At 37.5% G+C, this 23,366-nt stretch overlaps 2 protein-coding genes across 2 annotated transcripts; both read right to left on the reverse strand.

The window, feature by feature from the left end:
* Window positions 1-121: 121 nt before the first annotated feature.
* Window positions 122-9,212, reverse strand: LOC139965309 (acetylcholinesterase-like). Its single transcript, XM_071967537.1, has 9 exons — window positions 9,123-9,212; window positions 7,704-8,126; window positions 6,375-6,534; window positions 5,615-5,692; window positions 4,869-4,987; window positions 4,050-4,229; window positions 2,879-3,465; window positions 2,201-2,373; window positions 122-701 (listed from the first exon to the last, which is right to left on the reverse strand). Exons 2-9 carry the CDS (start codon window positions 8,070-8,072, stop codon window positions 646-648), a joined length of 1,722 nt encoding a protein of 573 aa, XP_071823638.1. The 5' UTR covers window positions 8,073-8,126; window positions 9,123-9,212; the 3' UTR covers window positions 122-645.
* Window positions 9,213-14,070: 4,858 nt separating this feature from the next.
* LOC139965295 (acetylcholinesterase-like) lies at window positions 14,071-21,876 on the reverse strand. The gene is made up of 9 exons (XM_071967511.1): window positions 21,662-21,876; window positions 20,224-20,647; window positions 19,626-19,785; window positions 18,860-18,937; window positions 18,129-18,247; window positions 17,333-17,512; window positions 16,160-16,746; window positions 15,578-15,750; window positions 14,071-14,436 (listed from the first exon to the last, which is right to left on the reverse strand). The coding sequence occupies exons 2-9, from the start codon at window positions 20,590-20,592 to the stop codon at window positions 14,381-14,383; spliced, it is 1,722 nt and encodes a 573-aa protein (XP_071823612.1). The 5' UTR covers window positions 20,593-20,647; window positions 21,662-21,876; the 3' UTR covers window positions 14,071-14,380.
* Between the last annotated feature and the right edge of the window lie 1,490 nt (window positions 21,877-23,366).

Consider the following 23,366-nt stretch of genomic DNA (forward strand, 5'->3'; position numbering starts at 1 on the left):
AGCGGATAAAGTTTTTCATACTTTCGATCATTCATTCTTAATTAATGAACGTTTTTGGCTAAATTAGCTTGGTGAAAACTCATTTTCATGGTCCTTCAGATAAGCAAACTAAACGAATAAGCATTTTTTGAAACAGTTTAATGTATTTCCTTTTTCATAACGCATAGAATCACTTTAAATGATATTGTTAGAACGCTCTAAAAAAAAACGTTGATTGAACAATTTTTTTAATAGTATGATTTAAAACCTAAATTCCAAATACACATAGGCTACATGAACAATGAACATTTATTGTGAAACTGTCCTTTTATTTTCAATTCAAGTATTCCGTGCACTTAGATTTTAAGAGTATGACATCAAAGCTTTTCAACTGTTTCCACTTAATGTTGAAAACGTCATTGTCCCGTTTAAGTATATTAATAACTACCATTTAACTAAACATCGATTGAAAATGTATTTAAAAAAAAACTATTACCTCATTGAATATATTCCCCGTAGCGATATATAGTTTCGCTTTTACCACTTCAATCAAATATATGCAATTGACACTGGCTGTAATTGACTTTGGCAATTAATAGCAGAAATGTTTGACCCCGGCCGAAAAAAAAACTATGAAGCTTTCAACGATGGTGCCAAATTATTGATCTACAAATTTGGTGCCAATGTTGAGACGCCCTGGTCATTTTGGTCTGCAACTGCTCCTGTTAAATATGAAAAGAAATGAGAAAAGTCACGTAAAGCTTTTAAATCAAGCTAACGTATAAACTTTAAAGAAACCGTTACAAATATTCTACAAAATCAAGCAATCGGTCAAATGAACATATTAAGTGTTATTCACAACCATAGGCGTAGGATGAGGGGGGGGGATTTTTTTTGGGGGGGGGGGTGGCGGATTTGGTTATATTTTTCGGGCAAGTCGTTACACCCCCCCCCCAACAAATCAAATTGGGCTCTTACGCCTATGTTCACAACATAATTATACAATAACAGTCAAGTACACCGATACATTTATTATCTTTGAAAAGCGCATAGTGACCAAACTGGTATATAATAATGCTTTGTTAAACCAGTACATTGAGGCCACATATCAGAGCAATTTAGAAATGTCAAAATTGTACAGTTTCCCACCACATGTCGTGTTTAAGTTGCAGTTGGGAGCAATATTTTAGGTGCTCAATAAATTGAATTTGCTATTGTTTATTCTTAACGCTTTGTTTAATTGATTACATCCGTTGTAATATTTGAAACAGAATATTGTGTAACTCATACGTTGTACAGCACATTCGTATGCTTAAAAAGTAAAACATAAATCTTGGTTTGGTTAACCTACCTTCATTTGCTATTCCCCTTCCTTTATTTCAGTTCGGAAAGTATTGGTTAATTGTAAACGCATGTTGGTGTGGTAGCTACTCTTCGTATATATCACATATATAACTTACAAAACTAAGTGGATTCATTTCGGTTCCAGTGACATACATAATACCTAGAATACAGTTACCTTTCCAAGTAAACAATCTCTGGCAGCATTAACAACGCATTATAGAATGAAGTTGCAGTAATCAGGCGCGTAGCCAGGAATTTGCCAAGGGAGGGGCGAAAATGTAGGCAAACTATCAGAGCCGTAGATTCGGCATTGCAAACTATCTAAGCGTCGCATGATTGGCGCGAAGCGTACAAGAAAATTGTGGCTGAAAATGCCTCCCAGATCGCTGGAAATGACACTTCCCAGGCCTCGTAAGTTGCATCTTAGCATTTTCTCTTTTGAAATTACAAGCGATATCATAAAAACATTAATAAAATGTTTTAAAAATATGCTCAAGGGGGGGGGGGAGGCGGCTGCCCCTTCGCCCCCTTGGCTGCGCGCCTGGCAGTAATAGGGGATGCAGTATCTTACTATCCACTTACTATTTAGAGAATTGTAACGGTATTTTTTGCCCTTCATCTACTGCTTATATTTACCTACATCTGTTGTCGTACTTGAAACACAAAGTGCTGTACAAGTCATGAGGCACAAGCCACTGTTAGTTCAAAAGTACTGCTGACGGAAGCAAAAACTTTATTAGATTTAACCTATTTCTCATTGTATATTTAAGTTTCGAAATATAAGTTAATTGTAATCACATCTTATTGTCGTTAAGATAATTAGGACACTCTTCTTTTGTACATAACTAACAAAAATATGTGGATTTATTTGGGTTACCTTGCAAGTAGACAATCTCCGGCAGCGTTTTGAGCCAAAATTGACAGTGTTGTTGTCGTAATTTCCGTTTATTGTTGAAACGAATGTCAAGTTCCTTGTACTCCTCGGAAACAGGGACGAAACGAGGCCATTCCGGAATACTACCTGGCAGACGAATCGGGCCGTTGGGATCCCTTTAATAACAAAGGAAAATACTACACCACTATCGTTCTCAATCCTAGAAAACTTCACATCAGCAAAGATATGCAACATATATCCTGGCGCGGATGTAGTAGGAGTCAGGGTCTACACCCAACCTCAACCTTTCACCCCCCCCCTCCCACCAAAAAAAGAAGATAGGATAAGTATGCTTCAGAAGGCACAATATGACTTCTAAATTAAATTTTTGCTTCTACAGGAGAACCACAATACCCCCTATACGGGAGTCTGCTTAAACGACCACTGATCCCCTTCTTTCTAAAATCCAAGATTCGCTCTTGATAACTTCACCAATTACACGACTAATGCCATACTTCATAGTGAAGGGTCACTACTTAACTGTTAATCCTGCCTTACTGTTGTACTATTTGATTGATATTAATTGCACTTTTAACACATTTGTAGGACCACAAAATCTCACAGGAGCAGTTGACATTTACAACCATTCCTTGCAGACATAGTAACACGTGCTCAGCTTACCCCGATTTAGCAAAGTTTGCCCACATTCGTATGACGTAGAAAGCAATCTTCACCTCATCGTACACTGGGACGTAGAAGGGATCGTCAAAGAATGGTAATCCAAACACAAACTGAAGTTCCTCAAAATGAGAAGCGCGTAGCCAAGTTGCGTTCCATAGAGATCGAATGGGCTCGTGAGTCATGTGATACATGTAAACTGTACTCCCTGCAGTTGCTGCATTTCTAGCCAATAAGGACGTCCCACATTTGTAGGAGGTATCACTGAGTGCATCTTCCAAAGCCCCAACGTAGTTGTCTTCTTGGTCGATACCGCTAGCGTAGACTGCCTCAAGTAAATCGGAGACTAAAGGATCGTTGAAACCAGTCGTTATGAATGTGAAGAAATCTTTACTCACGAATGGTCTCTCTTCCGGAAGTCCAGTAACAAAATAAGTGCAAAAGGTGCCCTCATCTTTATTTGTCCCAAGAAGAATGTCAATGTTGCTGTATGCCCCTTCTTCGATTAACTTGTTGACATCATCGGTAAAGAATTCACCATCATTGGTTGCAATCCACACTGTTGGACCAAGTGGAAACAATTCATCGACCTGTTTGGCAAAGAGAAATCGAAATTTAAAACATGTTCTCCAAAGTAGTATACCACAATGCTAGATGAGCGATTCCTATCATTTGACATATTAGTGAACGTTATATCCATCCGGAATGAAATTTCAAAACCATAATCCCGAAACATGTCTCATAATATCCACATGCTAAATTGTTATGATCTTTTAAATGGTATGGGTTAAATTTTGCATCCCCGTGCCAAGGTATTTGCTACTATAGATTTTTGCTCTCTACAAAGAAGGTATGACGTACCGAATACGTTTGGGTAAATGTATACTCCTATAGATATGTATGTTGCAATATTACTAAGTGTTGTTATTTGGCTCGCAACGTAATTGTCCGTCTCTGGCAAAACTGAATGAAAGAAAATGGGTCTCCGAAGAACCATCTGTTTCAAGTAGATTTCAAAATAACACATTTATTGCAGCGTCTAAAGGTGACTCAATATGTACTGTTAGTGCTTTCATAAACACGTGAGTAGTCATAACCACTGTTCAACTAACTAATTCCACCTCCCTGGTTCACCGACCTCATCTGGAAAGCAACATGCTGCCCTACAATGTACCTTGCTATGGATTTCTAGAAGTTCCTCAACGGTCAACTTCGTTCGAAAACAATCAGCAAGGCCACTAGTATCTCCTGGTACAGAAGGAGTACATCCTCCAATGTCAGCAGCTAGGAATGCAATATCTCTAGATTGCTCTGGAGTGAGGACATTTGCCCAATTTGCATACGGAGGGCCACTCTAAAAGAAGACAGTAGGTTTATGGAAATTATATGTAAATTATTTGCGGATACCAAGAAGGAAATTATAAAAGAAATTGAATGATCGAGAAGCATCGTGATTTCAAACGACATGATAACTGAAGACTAATGTTACTTGACAGAACGTATTGTTTTTTCCTCAGTGTCGGTGATGATAGTTCTTGTATTCATACATAGGTTTGAACTCAATGCTCAAAGATAAGTACTCATCATTCACCATAACACATATATTTGGAATAAACGCGTTGTCCCGCATATGCCACAAATAGTTGTTTGTTAATGAATTTTCTCCTAGTAAATTTTCGAGCTTGTGTTTTTTCTTCAGTTACAAGTTGAAGAAGTCAGTTGTATTGTACAACACGGCCTATTATTGGCACGGACACTTTCATATTAATACACCTTGCAGAGCTTTTTCTACGACTATTATATGAATTAATACGCCTTTTAGAAGTGACTGTTCCATTTTGTGTTTCGTATTAATATGCCGAGGATTTGGATAGAGATGTCGAAAAAGACCTCTCTATCTTATCCAACATCTGACACGAACGTTACACATAACATTAAGGAAACACTGATGGTTATGCATTGAACACAATGTAAAGTAGTGACATTTTCTTACCTGTAATATGACACGCTGAAAATATTGTCGGCTTTCCTCGGAGAGCAAATGCCAGCTTATGCATGCGGACCCAGCACTTTCCCCAAATACGGTCACCTTCTGTGGATCCCCACCAAAGGCTAAATGTAAAAAAGATGTAATACACGCAAAAGGGAATTTAATATTTAACGTATGTTTTTGTATAGTAAACGAGACATGTTTACAAAAGGTGTGTTTAGATCCCGCATAGCGATAAGGTAAATATACCGGTATAGCTGTTCTAGGGATAAAGGGGTAAAAGTTGAATGTTTACAGTCTTGTACGAGGCTAAAGCCTCCTCACACTCCTGGTCATTGGTAACTTGGTCACACCCACACACTAAAGTGTCCACAATTCAATCAATCTTTGCGCACAACAGTGCACCACATCCACGTGTCCCCAGGGGACTTCCCATAGGGTGCAACCACAAACCGGCACATGCAACTATATTTACATGTTACCTCGCAAGTCCCCATATATACACCTGGGGTGAAGAGAGGCAATGGAGATAAAGTGCCTTGCCCAAGGACACAACGCAATGATCTGGCCAGGAATCGAACCTGCAATCCTTAGATCACAAGTCCACTGCCTTAACCACCAGACCATATCGCCCCCATGATCATATGATAGCAAAGGTCATTTACATATTGGCGATGAATACTGGGTACGTTTTGTACAAGCATCTGTGACATTTATTTTTGTTAAGACAAGAATGTACCAAATCGTACCTTCAATATTCTCGTTTACCCACTTTAGTGCAAGACGTTGATCAGTCAATCCCAAATTAGCTGGAATAGCATCATCTCCTGTTTTGAGAAGGAATAATAAGGTAAAAATACGGAAAAATTGTATTAAAAATTAAAAAAAATTGCCCAAAAGAAATATATCAACTACAACCACAATGTTAGTACTTCTTCTGCATATGAGAAGAAATTAAACTGAAATGTACGGAAAACTAGCAATAGAAACCGTACAATTTTAATTTTGGTTTTAAGTTTCTTGTAATTGCAACATAGAGTACATTCTGCAAAACGAATTATCGAAAAAACTAATAAAGTTCAGAAATGCTTGCTCAAAAGCAGATGAAGCCAAACAAAAAAGGAAAATGAAAGAAGATGAACCTGGATAACATATTATGTTTAGCTTGTTTCAAGTGTAATAACACCAATGTGGCACTTATTGAAATCTTGAAGAGACATCTTACATTGATGAAAAACATATCTCATAAACAATTACACTGGTCTAGAATGTACTGCTTGATACGAAGCGCGTCACACCGTCAAGCATATCGCAAAATCTAGGTTTGAAACAGTCATTCACAATAATGTTAAATTAAGAATAAAAACTATGCCAAAACGTTAATTTATTGAATATTGTCGTTAATGATGCCTTTAAACTATCAATTGTATTTTAAATGAATATTATTTGTCTTTTGTGATTTCAATTGAAGGAAAATTGTTTGTACAGTTTATTTCATTTTACACTTACCTGTTGAAAAGAATCCAAATATGTTGAGTCTGTAATTTATCGTTACTAGAATCACATCTCCAAGAAATACCAACGGAAGTGGGTTGTATGGAAAGTCGGATCCACTGCCAAGTGTAAAGCTGCCTCCGTGGATGAAAACCATTACTGCTGCATTCGGGGACTAGGAAAGAAAGAGAAATGAATGATAAAATATGTAACGAGCAACTTTTTCAATTTGTATGACTGACAATTGCTACTTTTCTTACATAAGTTTTGTACTTAAACAGGACTTCGTTATTTGAGTCTATGGATAATTAGTCCCTTCCGTTTCAGTGAAATCGCACTATAGGCTACAAGACCAAAGAGCGGATGGTTTCCTGGCGGTGTTTCTTCTTTAAAAGCATTGAAGACTCGCCCCAAACCGCGTGCGGCCATCTGAAAAAGTTAACTTTCTGTTGCTTGCAAGTGACGTTTTGTTCGTGTCGCTACAAAATGCAGACAGTAATGAAACGTGATACCTTGTTATCTTTAGCTGTACCTGGGATGTCCATCGCTGTATCGTTTATACACTGTGCTATATGGGTATTGACCGCAGCTGTATGTACTGACTGTACACTAGTGTCTAATTACCGATGGTAGCAATCTGTGTGTGTGTATTTTGTGGGATCGATGGTGGTACCTAACACTTCTGTTACACCTCATTCGAAACTAGGTCAGATTACCGGCATTAGTCGTTTCCTTTTACGCGAGTCTTCACACCCTTTAAGAGTTACTGTACCAAAAGATGCGACAATGTTTTCTATATGCAAGCAGAAACTCGTTGTATTATTAGCAAACTGAGGCAAGCCATTGTTGTAAAATGTATATCTGGGTACATATGTAATGATGCCAGTATTTTGAAGCAATTTGAACGGAGAGTTCAAAATGTCAATGAGGGAACTGTAGCACCAAAGAATAAACTACAATATTTGCTGCGTGTGGTTATAACTTTGCGTCAATCTGAATAATTAAGTATATTGTATACACACATACTTGGATACCCTTTAATGTAACCAAGAAATCATATGTAAATTCTACTAATTAGTCAATTATTAATTAATAACTCCAACAGAGAAAACATTTCGCACACTTGATAGCCAGTCACGGTCACATTTGCAGACCTTCAAATTCATGTGGGCTTGTTTTCATCGCTACTGATGAGACTTTGGGGAAATACGGTAACAAAATAAGGAAACTTCATCTTCCTTATCTTTCAATGAATAATCCGAACATGATTGTGACAAGTTTTAAACCGTGCAAAAATTGCAGCAGCTATAATTATCAGTAGGGAAGGATGATAGTATAACTTACAGCGTCTCGAGGTACAAACACATTTAGGTACAGACAGTCCTCGGAAAAGTTATTTGTACCGTACAGATGTTTGTAGAAAGATTGGTAGTTTTGAGGGCATGAAGGAGGGATTTCCGTGGCGTTAATCACACCTTCCCATGGGTCCATTGCCTCAGCCGGTCGAAAGCGCCTTTCGTTGATGGGAGGCTTAGCAAATGGTATCCCACGGTAACTGTAAACATCTCCACTCTCCTGCAGAAATTTGCTGGAAAATGTATCGGTGTCTCCTTGAATCTGACCTACGTTTGTGGATACCACAGGTGCTCTGTCCGCAAGTGACTGAAGAAACGTCACACACGTCACAATGGTTACTGCTGTCAACCAACTCATTGTTCTGATTTGATATTGCGTCGATTTATCAGAATATCTCTTCAGTTGTTATACCTGTGAAAAAAAGATATTAAAAGGAAAGCAACTATACATGCAACAATGAACATCTTTCATTGACAATTGGATCTTACTTGGACATGTTCAGAGTAAAATATTTGGTGAGAAATACAATAAATAAACACATATGGCACCTGTAAAGAGACAATAGTTTTATTTAAATGGCTTCGTCAGAATATGGCGTTACTGTACAAGGTGGCAAAAGGTAATAGAATATACATGGAAACGGAACGTAAGGAAATAGTATAGGCCTACTATCCTATCAAATATGTCTCTGCATGAATTATTTGAAATCAAGAAACTATATAGAGTACCCATCACATCTTTAAAGGTAGTGTGTTAAATATACATGAGTGCCTTTTAGGGTAAACATCAATTCAATGTATAGTAGTAAGTTTGTAAGATCTGTGATCTCTTAATACGACAATGATATAGTCAGCTATAACACAATCCGTTGTTTTCAACAATCTCAAAATAAAATACAAATACAAAAAGAAAACGCAACAAAACTAAACCAGAAATGAATCGAAAAGGTAAGACACCAATCAAGAGAGAGGGAAACTCCAGGCCTTAGTTATTATAGTAACAACGGTGGGATATGTACCTGTCCCAATAAAATAACTAAATTGCCAGCTAGTAACGATGGTGCAATACGAATATCATTAGGCAATAACTACTCGGCAAAGTTAACGATGAAACGTGCGTACTTCCAGGCAATTGCGACAAGCATAATGCTCGCTGTTGTCACCCAGTAGTTACTTGTAAATTTTGTGTAAATCGGCTGGTTTTCACAAGTTTTGACTATGAATGAAATGGTTGAACGGGTTAAGCCTGACCTGCACACGGCTGGCCATAGAGTGTACATTTATATGTATATATGTAAGATTTCGAAAACACGATTACTATGTTGAAATTTCGATATACGTTATGTCTCGAAGTTGCAACTATTTTATTGAGTCCAAGTGCCGGTTGATAAAGGCTATGAATATTTACCTCAAAGTTGCGACCGTTTTCTTTCCAAGTTTTTACCAATTTCCTTTCTGGGCCACCACATCCAACCTAAGATTTAAACTGGCACGTCCAACGTATACGCCACGAGGTTATTTCAAATGCCGTATACAACAGTTTTGTTTTTCGTCTAGATAGACTATGACGTATCCAATGTCAATTTAAGAAACAATGACCAGTGTATTACCAGACATCTTTTGTGCATGGTAGGGAGTGGAGAAGGTGAACCTTGAAGGGTAAATATAACAATGGTGTAGGAATAAAGGAGTTTTAGCAAAGACTTGAATATATAGAAGTAAACGCGTTACAAAGTCAGAATGGTGTGAAATCGTTTTGACCCTTTTGTTCAATAACCCGTGATAGTGGTATGAGAAATCGCAAACTTGAAAATAATTATAAATTAACTTATGGACATAACTGTATGGCAAGTGACGGTTGAATATTCTGAAATACCTAGTACTATATCTTGCATTTAGCTTTATATGTATTTTATCCACGCACATTTGATTCTCAGGTAGAAACATTGTAGACTTTTCATGGATGTTTTCCATTTTGCACCACGTGCCCTCAAGATTGCATTGCAATATGTTCTCAATGAATTCAGTGGAAAGTGATAGCATTTCCAGAGGGGATTGGATTGTTTCTGATTTTATTTAAGACTCGCCCCTGACTGAAAATTAACTTTCCGTTGCTTGCAAGTGAAGTTTTCTTCTTGTCGCTACAAAATGCAGACAGTAATGAAACGTGATACCTTGTTATCTTTTATCTAGACCTGAGATGTCCGTCGCTGCTATGTACACTGTGTTGTGGGTATTGACCGCAGCTGTATTGACTGTACACTAGTGTCTAATTACAAACGGTAGCAAGCTGTGTGTGTATTTTCTGGGATCGATGGTGGTGTCTAACACTTCTGTTACACCTTATTCGAAAATAGGTCACATTACCGGCATAAAGACGTTTCTTTGTGCGCGAGTCTTCACACCCTTTAAGTGTTCTTGTCTTGTTCTCTAGCTCACAGGCATTTTATAGCTCAATAATTATCCACCTAGTGGGTAAAGATTGAAATCGATAGACATAAACTCAATTCCACCTGACGAATATTATATAATGCACGGATCTTGTATGACCCTGTCCTCATCATATTCCAACCCCACCGACCCCCACCCCCCTCCGCCTATGCCCTTCTCTCCACACCCTGGAAAATGCTGAAGGATTCAAACTAGGGACAATCCAATGAAAATCAAACTGAAGGAAAGATCGCTTAATATAGGCTCAAACCCAGTGCATGTGAAATTTAATGTTGACTAAAGATGACTTTTGACCTGTCAGAGTTTTGTTTGCTAAGAATGAGAAGAAACATAAAACCCAAGTGAATTAAAAATAAATAGTCAGAAATAGACAGAAGAACCGTGTATAATGTAATAAGACGCTCTGCTAGTGATATTTGGGGGTGGGGGGGGGGGGAGGTGGAGGTTTTTTGTTTTCTATTGATTCTGCATATGTGAATTTAAATATTGATTGATTGATTGATTTACTTACTTATTTGTTTTCAGGAAAATATTGAATTATTCCCAAAGTGAAAAGGACGATATTTGTAGTATTTGTGTATATATCACAAATTCTGCTGATTTGTATACATATTAATTCTTCATTGTGATATATTCCAGTGGGTATCATACATTATGCTGGTGTTTTTATATTTTAGTAATATTAAACTTTAAAAGCTTATTCTACCAGATGCTATCAATATCTTTACCTTTTTTTCCCTTGTTTTTTTTTCAATATTTATTTCAGATAAAATACAGAAATATTTACTCTATTCTTTCACAAGAGGTTTTACCAAGAGAGAAACATCTCATTTTGAGTAGTTTCAAGTAAATTTACAAGAAAAGTGCAATTTTGTATTGTTTTCAATTATGTGCATTCAAAATAAATACACTTAGAATAATGAAACCAAATAATCCAATAGCACTTTTTTCAATGGTAAGAGAGCAGAGGAACCTGTCTGTTCAAAACAATCTGTTGCATGAGTGCATTTTACATCCAATTATTTCCAAATTTGAAGGTGTTGTATCAAACAAATAATGAATGGTTTCCATTCGTGCAATAGTGCAAATATTTCATTCGTTGAAAGATGTAATTGTTCCATTCAACTCTGCTGCGCCTCGTTGAATGGAACAAATTACATAGATCTTTCAAATCATGAAATATTTTCACTATTGCACTCATAACCATTCATTATTTGTATATTATTCCACCATGTGTAGGTGTGGCAGTTATGAGTGTCCGTGCGTCATACAGACACTCATTACTAGGATATAGTGTCCGCTTTGCGTGAATAGTGTCTTACGGACACTTTCCCTTGCTTTCTATAACGCCACCGTGGAAAGTGTCCGGGTTCTCTTTAAAGAGCTTTAACATGGTTCTGTTGAGTGAAGCGGAGGATGTGATGTTCACACTCCCCATCCCTCCCCTTAGTCTTAATTATATACCTGATTTATAGTGTAAATATGTACAATTGACGTCTAAACATGTATCTTTTTTTGTTTGTGGGTGGGGGGGGGGGAGGGAGATGTCCACAGATCTCTACATCATTTACTGCCGTTATCAATTCGTGTGATACTGTTCCTTGTACAGCTGTTTACAGTTTCACCCAAACCATGACCAAGGTATCTCAAAAAAAGACAAATTTTGTAAGAAGAATTTTAGCAGCTACACAGGCACGTATTTCTATGAGCTATGCTGCAAAGTGTGCCATTCTATCGTCTTAAAGTATATAGATTAAGGATGGTTCCCCCCACGGTGAAAAGTTCATGCATGCTGAAAGTTACGCACTTACAAGCAAAAAAGACATGCAATAAGATGACATTCAAGGAAGTGTTTGGCAAAGCCACAATGTGTTGAGGAAACCGTGAAGTCTTTGTCACCTATACCTCGACTTTCTTTAAATTCACCTCGTTTCGTCTCGAAGCCTTTTTATTCTGTCGAACCTACTCATCAAAGCGTCGGAAAGAAGAACCGATGTGGACCTCCGTTCTTTTAATTTCCGCATTAAATATCTAATTTACAGTAGCCCTTTGTCAATAAAACAGTCACTCCCTGCATTGTGTACTGGACTTTCCCTATGTGAAACTGTAGGAGACTGCATACAGGTGAAAGTTGCTGATGTTCGTCGCAGTGATCATTCGTAAAAGTACTGAGTGACGTAACCTTCGAGACATCACAGAAATGTACTGTACAAAACTCTGACGTCCAGCTTGAAGTAAAGGTTGCAATCAATGAAATACCAGTGAAAATATCTAACGTGTTTTGGACAAATACTGTAAGAGGTCGTTACGTGTTGACCATAACCTGCGGTGCCAATCGACTTTACAGTACTGTAATGGTAGCGTTTCATTATTCATCAGAATGTCAATCCCTAGACTTGCAGAAATAATACAATAGCCACCAGAACTCAAAGGCTTTGTGTCAATATAAATATTTGATCACTGACGCGCACAACAGCAGGTCGACTGCATACTTCGAAAGGTTGAAAAACCCTTTGTTCAATTTTATTCAAATGATCGCCTTTCAAAGTAAACTATTTTGCAAGATATACGAAGGATTTTCATTAACTGTTTTACTCTATGTATTGTGTGGATTAATATAGGTAACCCTATAAAAGTACAGCAGTGTTTGAATTTGAACCTGTATTACACGTAACGCATGTAATAATGATCACCTTTGTGGGGTGGGGTGAGGTAATAGGATTGGTATGGCGTTGGGGTTGTTCCCTAGAACATGTTATGCCATTTCCGTAACGTATCTTTGTCGAATTAATTATGGTTCCTGGAGATCCCGTGATCCTGTTGCAGTTAAATTCCTTTTGCATGGCTAACAATAAAGGATGTCCTTAAAATTGAGTTGAGATCACCCAGTTTATCAGGAGAGCTGTTACAATGAACCTAGGATAGAAATGTAACGCTTGTTTAAAACACATTTTTTTATAGAAAATAATTTTATGTCTCTTAAAAGCATCCATACATTCAAATTTAGGAGAATGACGCCTCATCAGGCCATGTTTTCAGTGGACGGTGGATTCACACATGCCTACCGCAAAGGGAGATAGGCAGGGATTCACGCACGCCACCTCGACCTTTCACGACCGACCCTCTTCGCATCCTCCCGGGTCCTTTAGCGACATCAAGAGAGATATGACACGGGATCCTAGGCTACAAAGAGTGCCATACACCACTGGAGCGTTATGAACTATAGTATGCCTTCAACCCTAGTACGATTTAAACGACCAGCAGAGCAAGAGTCTTTCATCTGCCCCTTATACCACTGGCCACCACGTCAGCTAGTAAAATCTATGTTTGAAATGAATATACTAAGTGTAGTATTATTATTATTCGTGACCATAAGCTAGGTTTTGCACACTTATAACTGTCACTAATCTGCTAGTCGCATCGGCGACCAGTTGTTGTTTGAGCTAGGAGAGCTTCGTTGGTACTGAATATGCATTACAGAGCGTTCCCTCATTGGCTTGTTTAAATCAAGGGGCACGGCATAACAGAATACATTAATGTAATCTGTCTTTAGCGGATAAAGTTTTTCATACTTTCGATCATTAATTCTTAACTAATGAACGTTTTTGGCTAAATTAGCTTGGTGAAAACTCATTTTCATGGTCAGCCAGATAAGCAAACTAAACGAATAAGCATGTATTGAAACAGGTTTATGTATTTCCTTTTTCGTTTCGCACAGAATGACTTAAAATGATATTGTTAGAACGCTCCTACAAAAACGTTGATTGAACATTTTTTTTAAAGTATGTTTTAAAACCTAACTTCCAAATACACATGGAACGTTTTCAATAAAACGATTAAAAATCAGGCCTAAAATGCACTCTTATATAATTATACAAGAACACCCACTCAATGGTTGTGTTTTTCATACATGTAATGGAATATCCCTGAATATGTTCTAGCTTTCTATGATCACGTTAATGATAAAATTACGTTGCGGTTCAACTGTTTCCACTTAATGTTGAAAAACGTCATTGTCCCGTTTAAGTATAATATTAACTAACATTTAACTAAACATCGATTTGAAATGTATTTAAAGAATTCAATAACCTCATTGAATATATTTCCGTAGCGATATATCGTTTCGCTTTTACCACATCAATCAAGTATATGCAATTGACACTGGCTGTAATTGACATTGGCAATTAATAGCAGAAATGTTTGATCCCGGCCGATCTACAAATTTGGTGCCAATGTTGAGACGCCCTGGTCATTATTGTCTGCGACTGCTCCTGTTAAATATCAAAAGAAATGAGAAAAGTCACGTCACAAAGCTTTTACAATCAAGCTAACGTATAAACTTTAAAGAAACCGTTACAAATATTCTACAAAATCAAGCAATCGGTCAAATGAACTTATTAAGTTTTATTCACAGCCATAGGCGTAGGATGAGGGGGGGGGGGGGGGAGAGGGCGTTTTTTTTTGGGGGGGGGATTTTGGTTATATTTTCCGGGCAAGTCGTTACACCCCCCAATCAAATTGGGCTCCTACGCCTATGTTCACAACATAATTATACAAAAACAGTCAAGTACACCGATATACATTTATTATCTGTGAAAAAAGCATAGTGACCAAACTGGCATATAATAATGCTTTGTTAAACCAATACGTTTGAGGCCACATATCAGAGCAATTTAGAAATGTCAAAATTGTACAGTTTCCCACCACATGTCGTGTTTAAGTTGCAGTTGGGAGCAGTATTTTAGGTGCTCAATCAATTGAATTTGCTATTGATTATTCTTAACGTTTTTTTATACTTGCTTACAACCGTTGTAATATTTGAAACAGAATATTGTGTAACTCATGTGCTGTACAACACGTTTGTATGCTTGAAAGGGAAAACATGAATTTTCCTTTGGTTAACCTACCTTCATTTGCTATTCCTCTTTCTTTATTTAAGTTCGGAAGTATCTGGTAACTGTAAACGCATGTTGGCGTGGTAGCTATACTCTTCTTATATCAGATATAAAAATATATAACTAACAAAACTAAGTGGATTCATTTCGGTTCCAGTAACATACATAATACCTAGAAGACAGTTACCTTTCCAAGTAGACAATCTCGCAGCACTAATCACGCATTATATAATGAAGTTGCAGTTATAGGGGCTGCAATATCGTACATGCCACTTTCATGCATCTGTTCTCCGTACTTGAATCACAAAGTGCTGTACAAGTCATGAGCACAATACACTGTTAGTTCAAAAGTACTGCTGACGGAAGCAAAAGCTTGATTAGATTCACTTATTTCTCATTGTATATTTAAGTTTCGAAATATAAGTTAATTGCAATCACATCTTATTGTCGTAAAGATAATTAGGACACTCTTCTTTTGTCCATAACTAACAAAAATATGTGGATTTATTTGGGTTACCTTGCAAGTAGACAATCTCCGGCAGCGTTTTGAGCCAAAATTGACAGTGTTGTTGTCGTAATTTCCGTTTATTGTTGAAACGAATGTCAAGTTCCTTGTACTCCTCGGAAACAGGGACGAAACGAGGCCATTCCGGAATACTACCGGGCAGACGAATGGGGCCGTTGGGATCCCTTTAATAACAAAAGAAAAATACTACATCATCACTATCGTTCTCAATCCTAGAAAACTTCACATCAGCAAAGATATGTAATATATATCCAGGCGCGGATGTAGATTATTTTATTTTTTGCTTCTACAGGAGAACCACAATACCCCCTATACGGGAGTCTGCTTAAACGACCACTGATCCCCTTCTTTCTAAAATCCAAGATTCGCCGTTGATAACTTCACCAATATCACGACTAATGCCATACTTCATAGTGAAGGGTCACTACTTAACTGTTAATCCGGCCTTACTGTTGTACTATTTGATTGATATTAATTGCACTTTTAACACATTTGTAGGACCACAAAATCTCACAGGAGCAGTTGACATTTACAACCATTCCTTGCAGACATAGTAACACGTGTTCAGCTTACCCCGATTTAGCAAAGTTTGTCCACATTCGAATGACGTAGAAAGCAATCTTCACCTCATCATACACTGGGACGTAGAAGGGATCGTCAAAGAATGGTAATCCAAACACAAACTGGAGTTCCTCAAAATGAGAAGCGCGTAGCCAAGTTGCGTTCCATAGAGATCGAATGGGCTCATGAGTCATGTGATACATGTAAACTGTACTCCCTGCAGTTGCTGCATTTCTAGCCAATAAGGACGTCCCACATTTGTAGGAGGTATCACTGAGTGCATCTTCCAAAGCCCCAACGTAGTTGTCTTCTTGGTCGATACCGCTAGCGTAGACTGCCTCAAGTAAATCGGAGACTAAAGGATCGTTGAAACCAGTCGTTATGAATGTGAAGAAATCTTTACTCACGAATGGTCTCTCTTCCGGAAGTCCAGTAACAAAATAAGTGCAAAAGGTGCCCTCATCTTTATTTGTCCCAAGAAGAATGTCAATGTTGCTGTATGCCCCTTCTTCGATTAACGTGTTGACATCATCGGTAAAGAATTCACCATCATTGGTTGCAATCCACACTGTTGGACCAAGTGGAAACAATTCATCGACCTGTTTGGCAAAGAGAAATCGAAATTTAACACATGTTCTCCAAAGTAGTATACCACGATGCTAGATGAGCGATTCCTATAATTTGACATATTAGTGAACGTTATATCCATCCGGAATGAAATTTCAAAACCATAATCCCGAAACATGTCTCATAATATCCACATTCTAAATTGATAGGATCACTTAAATGGTATGGGTTAAATTTTGCATCCTCGTGCCAAGGTATTTGCTACTATAGATTTTTGCTCTCTACAAAGAAGGCATGACGTACCGAATACGTTTGGGTAAATGTATACTCCTATAGATATGTATGTTGCAATATTACTAAGTGTTGTTATTTGGCTCGCAACGTAATTGTCCGTCTCTGGCAAAACTGAATGAAAGAAAATGGGTCTCCGAAGAACCATCTGTTTCAAGTAGATTTCAAAATAACACATTTATTGCAGCGTATAAAGGTGACTGAATATAATTACTTTTAGTACTTTCATAAACACGTGAGTAGTCATAACCACTGTTCAACTAACTAATTCCACCTCCCTGGTTCATCGACCTCATCTGGAAAGCAACATGCTGCCCTACAATGTACCTTGCTATGGATTTCTAGAAGTTCCTCAACGGTCAACTTCGTTCGAAAACAATCAGCAAGGCCACTAGTATCTCCTGGTACAGAAGGAGTACATCCTCCAATGTCAGCAGCTAGGAATGCAATATCTCTAGATTGCTCTGGAGTGAGGACATTTGCCCAATTTGCATACGGAGGGCCACTCTAAAAGAAGACAGTAGGTTTATGGAAATCATATGTAAATTATTTGCGATACAAAGAAGGAAATTATAAAAGAAATTGAATGATCGATAAGCATCGTGATTTCAAACGATATGATAACTGAAGACTAATGTTACTTGACAGAACGTATTGTTTTTTCATCAGTGTCGGTGATGATAGTTCTTGTATTCATACATAGGTTTGAACTCAATGCTCAAAGATAAGTACTCATCATTCACCATAACACATATATTTGGAATAAACGCGTTGTCCCGCATATGCCACAAATAGTTGTTTGCTAATGAATTTTCTCCTAGTAAATTTTAGAGCTTGTTTTTTTCCTTCAGTTACAAGTTGAGAAGTCAGTTGTATTGTACAACACGGCCTATTATTGGCACGGACACTTTCATATTAATGCACCTTTCAATTGAATTAATACGCCTTTCAGATGTGACTGTTCCATTTTGTGTTTCGTATTAATATGCTGAGGATTTGGTTAGAGATGTCGAGAAGGACCTCTCTATCTTATCCAACATTTGACACGAACGTTACACATAACATTAAGGAAACACTGATGGTTATGCATTGAACACAATGTAAAGTAGTGACATTTTCTTACCTGTAATATGACACGCTGAAAATATTGTCGGCTTTCCTCGGAGAGCAAATGCCAGCTTATGCATGCAGACCCAGCACTTTCCCCAAATACAGTCACCTTCTGTGGATCCCCACCAAACGCTAAATGTAAAAAAGATGTAATACACGCAAAAGGGAATTTAATATTTAACTTATGTTTTTGTATAGGTGTGTTTAGATCCCGCACAGCGATAAGGTAAACATAGCGGTATAGCTGTTCTAGGGGGAAAGGGGTAAAAGTTGAATGTTTACAGTTTTGTACGAGGCTAAAGCCTCCTCACACTCCTGGTCATTGGTAACTTGTCACACCCACACACTAAAGTGTGCACAATTCAATCAATCTTTGCGCACAACAGTGCACCACATCCACGTGTCCCCAGGGGACTTCCCATAGGGTGCAACCACAAACCGGCACATGCAACTATATTTACATGTTACCTCGCAAAGTCCCCATATATACACCTTGGTGAAGAGAGGCAATGGAGATAAAGTGCCTTGCCCAAGGACACAACGCAATGATCTGGCCAGGGCTCGAACCTGCAATCCTTAGATCACAAGTCCACTGCCTTAACCACCAGACCATATCGCCCCCATGATCATATGATAGCAAAGGTCATTTACAGATTGGAGATGAATACTGGGTACGTTTTGTACAAGCATCTGTGACATTTATTTTTGTTTTAGTATAGAAGACAAGAATGTACCAAATCGTACCTTCAATATTCTCGTTTACCCACTTTAGTGCAAGACGTTGATCAGTCAATCCCAAATTAGCTGGAATGGCATCATCTCCTGTTTTGAGAAGGAATAAAAAGGTAAAGATACGGAAAAATTGTATTAAAAATTAAAAAAAATTGCCCAAAAGAAATATATCAACTACAACCACAATGTTAGTACTTCTTCTGCATATGAGAAGAAATTAAACTTAAATGTACGGAAAACTAGCAATAGAAACCGTACAATTTTAATTTTGGTTTTAAGTTTCTTGTGATTGCAACATAGAATACAATCTGCAAAACGAATTATCGAAAAAACTAATAAAGTTCAGAAATGCTTGCTCAAAAGCAGATGAAGCCAAACAAAAAAAAAGGAAAATGAAAGAAGATGAACCTGGATAACATATTATGTTTAGCTTGTTTCAAGTGTAATGACCACAGATGTGGCACTTATTGAAATCTTGAAGAGACATCTTACATTAATGAAAAACATATCTCATAAACAATTATACCGGTCTATAGAATCTACTGCTTGATACGAAGCGCGTCACAACGTCAAACATATCGCAAAATCCAGGTTTGAAACAGTCATTCACAATAATGTTAAATTAAGAATAAAAACTATGCCAAAACGTTAATTTATTGAATATTGTCGTTAATGATGCCTTTGAACTATCAATTGTATTTTAAATGAATATTATTTGTCTTTTGTGATTCCAGTTGAAGGAAAATTGTTTGTACAGTTTATTTCATTTTACACTTACCTGTTGAGAAGAATCCAAATATGTTGAGTCTGTAATTTATCGTTACTAGAATCACATCTCCAAGAAATACCAACGGAAGTGGGTTGTATGGAAAGTCGGATCCACTGCCAAGTGTAAAGCTTCCTCCGTGGATGAAAACCATTACTGCTGCATTCGGGGACTGCGAAACAAAGAGAAATGAATGATAAAATAACGAGCAACTTTTTCAACTTGTATGACTGACAATTATCAAACTGAGGCAAGCCATTGTCGTAACATGTATATGGGTACATTAGTAATGATGCCAGTCATTGGAGCATTTTGAACGGAGAGTTCAAAATGTCAATGAGGGAAGTATATCACCAAGGAATTAACTAAATTCTACATATTTGCTGCGTATGGTTATAACTATGCGTCAATCTGAAAAATTAAGTATATTTTATATACACATATTTGGATATCCCCTTAATGTAACCAAGAAATCATATATAGTTGCAACTATATAACGGCTTCCTTATCTTTCAATGAATAATCCGAACATGATTGTGACAAGTTTTAAACCGTGCAAAATTTGCAGCAGCTATAATTATTAGTAGTGAAGGATGATAGTATAACTTACAGCGTCTCGAGGTACAAACACATTGAGGTACAGACAGTCCTCGGAAAAGTTATTTGTACCGTACAGATGTTTGTAGAAAATTTGGTAGTTTTGAGGGCATGAAGGAGGGATTTCCGTGGCGTTAATCACACCTTCCCATGGGTCCATTGCCTCAGCGGGTCGAAAGCGCCTTTCGTTGATGGGAGGTTTAGCAAATGGTATCCCACGGTAGCTGTAAACATCTCCACTGCCCTGCAGAAATTTGCTGGAAAATGTATCGGTCTCCCCTTGAACCTGACCTACGTTTGTGGATACCACAGGTGCTCTGTCCGCAAGTGACTGAAGAAACGTCACACACGTCAAAATGGTTACTGCTGTCAACCAACTCATTGTTCTGATTTGATATTGCGTCGATTTATCAGAATTATCTTTTCAGTTGTTATACCTGTGAAATAAAGATATTAAAAGGAAAGGAACTATACATGCAACAATGAACATCTTTCATTGACAATTGGATCTTACTTGGACATGTTCAGAGTAAAATATTTGGTGAGAAATACAATAAATAAACACATATGGCACCTGTAGAGAGACAATAGTTTTATTTAAATGGCTTCGTCAGAATATGGCGTTACTGTACAAGGTGGCAAAAGGTAATAGAATATACATGGAAACGGAACGTAAGGAAATAGTATAGGCCTACTATCCTATCAAATATGTCTCTGCATGAACTATTTGAAATCAAGAAACTATATAGAATATACCCATCACATCTTTAAAGGTAGTGTGTTAAATATACATGAGTGGCTTTTAGGGTAAACATCAATTCAATGTGTAGTAGTAAGTTTGTAAGATCTGTGATCTCTTAATACGACAATGATATAGTCAGCTATAACACAATCCGTCGTTGTCTCCAATCTCAAAATAAAATACAAATACAAAAACAAAACGAAACGAAACAAAACAAAATTAAAGCAGAAATGAATCGAAAAGGTAAAACACCAATCAAGAGAGAGGGAAACTCCAGGCCTTAGTTATTATAGTAACAACGGTGGGATATATAACTGTCCCAATCAAATTACTAAACTGCTGATAACGATGGTGCAATACGAATAGCATTATGCAATAACTACTAGGCAAAGTTAACGATCAAACGTGTGTACTTCCAGGCAATTGCGACAGGCTTAATGCCCACAGTTTTCACCCAGTAGTTACTGTAATCTTTGTGTGAATCGGCTGGTTTTCACCTAAAGTTTTGACTTTGAATGGGAATGGAATGGTTGAACGAGTTAAGCCTAACCTGTACACTATTGGCCATAGAGTGAAATTTATATGTAAGTAAGATTTCGAAAACACGATTATTATGTAGAAATTTCGATATACGTAATGTCTCGAAGTTGTAACTATTTTATTGAGTCCAAGTGCCGGTTGATAAAGGCTACCAATATTGAATATTTACCTCACAGTTGCAACCTTTTTCTCTCTCCAAGTTCTTGCCAATTTCCTTTCTGGGCCACCACATCCAACCTAAGATTTAAACAGGCACGTCCAACGTATGCCACAAGGCTATTTCAATTGCCTTATACAACAGTTTTGTTTTTTCTTCTAGATGGACTATATATGACGTATCCAATGTCAATTAAATAAACGTGGCCAGTGTATTACCTGACACCTTTTGTTCATGGTAGAGAGTGTAGAAGGTGAACCTTGAGGGGTAAATATAACAATGGTGTAGGAATAAAGGAGTTTTAGCAAAGACTTGAAAAGAATAGAAGTAAATGCGTTACAAAGTCAGAATGGTGTGAAATCGTTTTGACCCTTTTGTTCAATAACCCGTGATAGTGGTATGAGAAATCGCAAACTGGAAATTATTATAAATAGATTTATGGACCTAACTGAGTGCAAGTGACGGTTGAATATTCTGAAGAATAACCAGTACTAGATACCTTGCATTTAACTTTATATGTATTTTAATCCACGCACATTTGATTCTCCGGTAGAAACATCGTAGACTTTTCATGGATGTTTTCCATTTTGCACCACGTGCACTCAAGATTGTATTGCAATATGTTCTCTATGAATTCAGTGGATAGTGATAGCATTTCCACCGGGGATTGGATTGTTTCTGATTTTATTTAAGACTCGCCCCTGACTGAAAAAGTTAACTTTCCGTTGCTTGCAAGTGAAGTTTTCTTCTTAATTGTCGCTACAAAATGCAGACAGTAATGAAACGTGATACCTTGTTATCTTTTATCTAGACCTGAGATGTCCTTCGCTGCTATGTACACTGTGTTGTGGGCGTTGACCTAGCTGTATGTATTGACTGTACACTAGTGTCTAATTACCGCCGGTAGCAAGCTGTGTGTGTATTTCTGGGATCGATGGTGGTGTCTAACACTTCTGTTACACCTCATTCGAAACTAGGTCAGATTATCGGCATGAGACGTTTCTTTGTGCGCGAGTCTTCACACCCTGTAATACAAAAATGAAAGAATGTACCGGCCCCGGAAGAAAACAAATATTACCATATAGCCCTGAATTTGAAATAAAAAGTAAGGTCAAAGGTGAATGGAACGAGGCAGATTAAAAAGATTAAACAAATCCAAAACAAAAAACATAACCTGGCGCTTAAATCCAGTCTTTCACTTAATTTCTATGGGAATAACTAGCCGAGGTAAAAGCTTAATATATCCAATTAGTTTCATTTTAATCGCACGAAATACAGCCCCTAGGATTAACCATTAAACCCTGCCCTTCTAGGTTTTCGACTTAAACAAATTTGCGACTTTGTTGTATTTTAATTTGATTACACCAGGCGTAGCCAGCTAGGGGAATGTGTGTCACACAGCAAAATGTAGTAATAGAAGAATGTACTGTTATATGTGGGATTCTTTGATACGCCATCTCATTCTTCTAACTTGTGCTTTTCTTAAAGTAGTAAAGTCTACATTTGTAATTGTCCTTTCTCTGTCTAATACTATCAGTTATGATTCTCATTGGGTAAGATGTTCTTAGAGGAGATACTGATAAAACAACAAGCGTTTGTCTATTTCACTTGATTGTTTACTTCGATCCGTTCTTCAGTCTCAATATCCCCGTCAACCTTGTCCACATCGTCACCAGAACTGCAGAATCGGATGGCCCTAGTACTTGCTCCCACGTAC

Source organism: Apostichopus japonicus, chromosome 1 (assembly GCF_037975245.1).
Source record: "Apostichopus japonicus isolate 1M-3 chromosome 1, ASM3797524v1, whole genome shotgun sequence".
NCBI classification, from domain to species: Eukaryota; Metazoa; Echinodermata; class Holothuroidea; order Aspidochirotida; family Stichopodidae; genus Apostichopus; species Apostichopus japonicus.

Excerpts from the sequence above, each read along its gene's own strand:
- LOC139965309 (XM_071967537.1), bottom strand. The coding sequence starts at position 8,072 with ATGAGTTGGTTGACAGCAGTAACCATTGTGACGTGTGTGACGTTTCTT. Across the intron at positions 6,535-7,703 it reads TGTTTGTACCTCGAGACGCT|TCCCCGAATGCAGCAGTAAT; the intron begins GTAAGTTATACT and ends TTTCTTTCCTAG. Across the intron at positions 2,374-2,878 it reads GCAAACTTTGCTAAATCGGG|GGATCCCAACGGCCCGATTC; the intron begins GTAAGCTGAGCA and ends TTGTTATTAAAG.
- LOC139965295 (XM_071967511.1), bottom strand. The coding sequence starts at position 20,592 with ATGAGTTGGTTGACAGCAGTAACCATTTTGACGTGTGTGACGTTTCTT. Across the intron at positions 17,513-18,128 it reads TTCAGCGTGTCATATTACAG|AGTGGCCCTCCGTATGCAAA; the intron begins GTAAGAAAATGT and ends GTCTTCTTTTAG. Across the intron at positions 14,437-15,577 it reads GGAGATTGTCTACTTGCAAG|GAGCAGTCGCAGACAATAAT; the intron begins GTAACCCAAATA and ends GATATTTAACAG.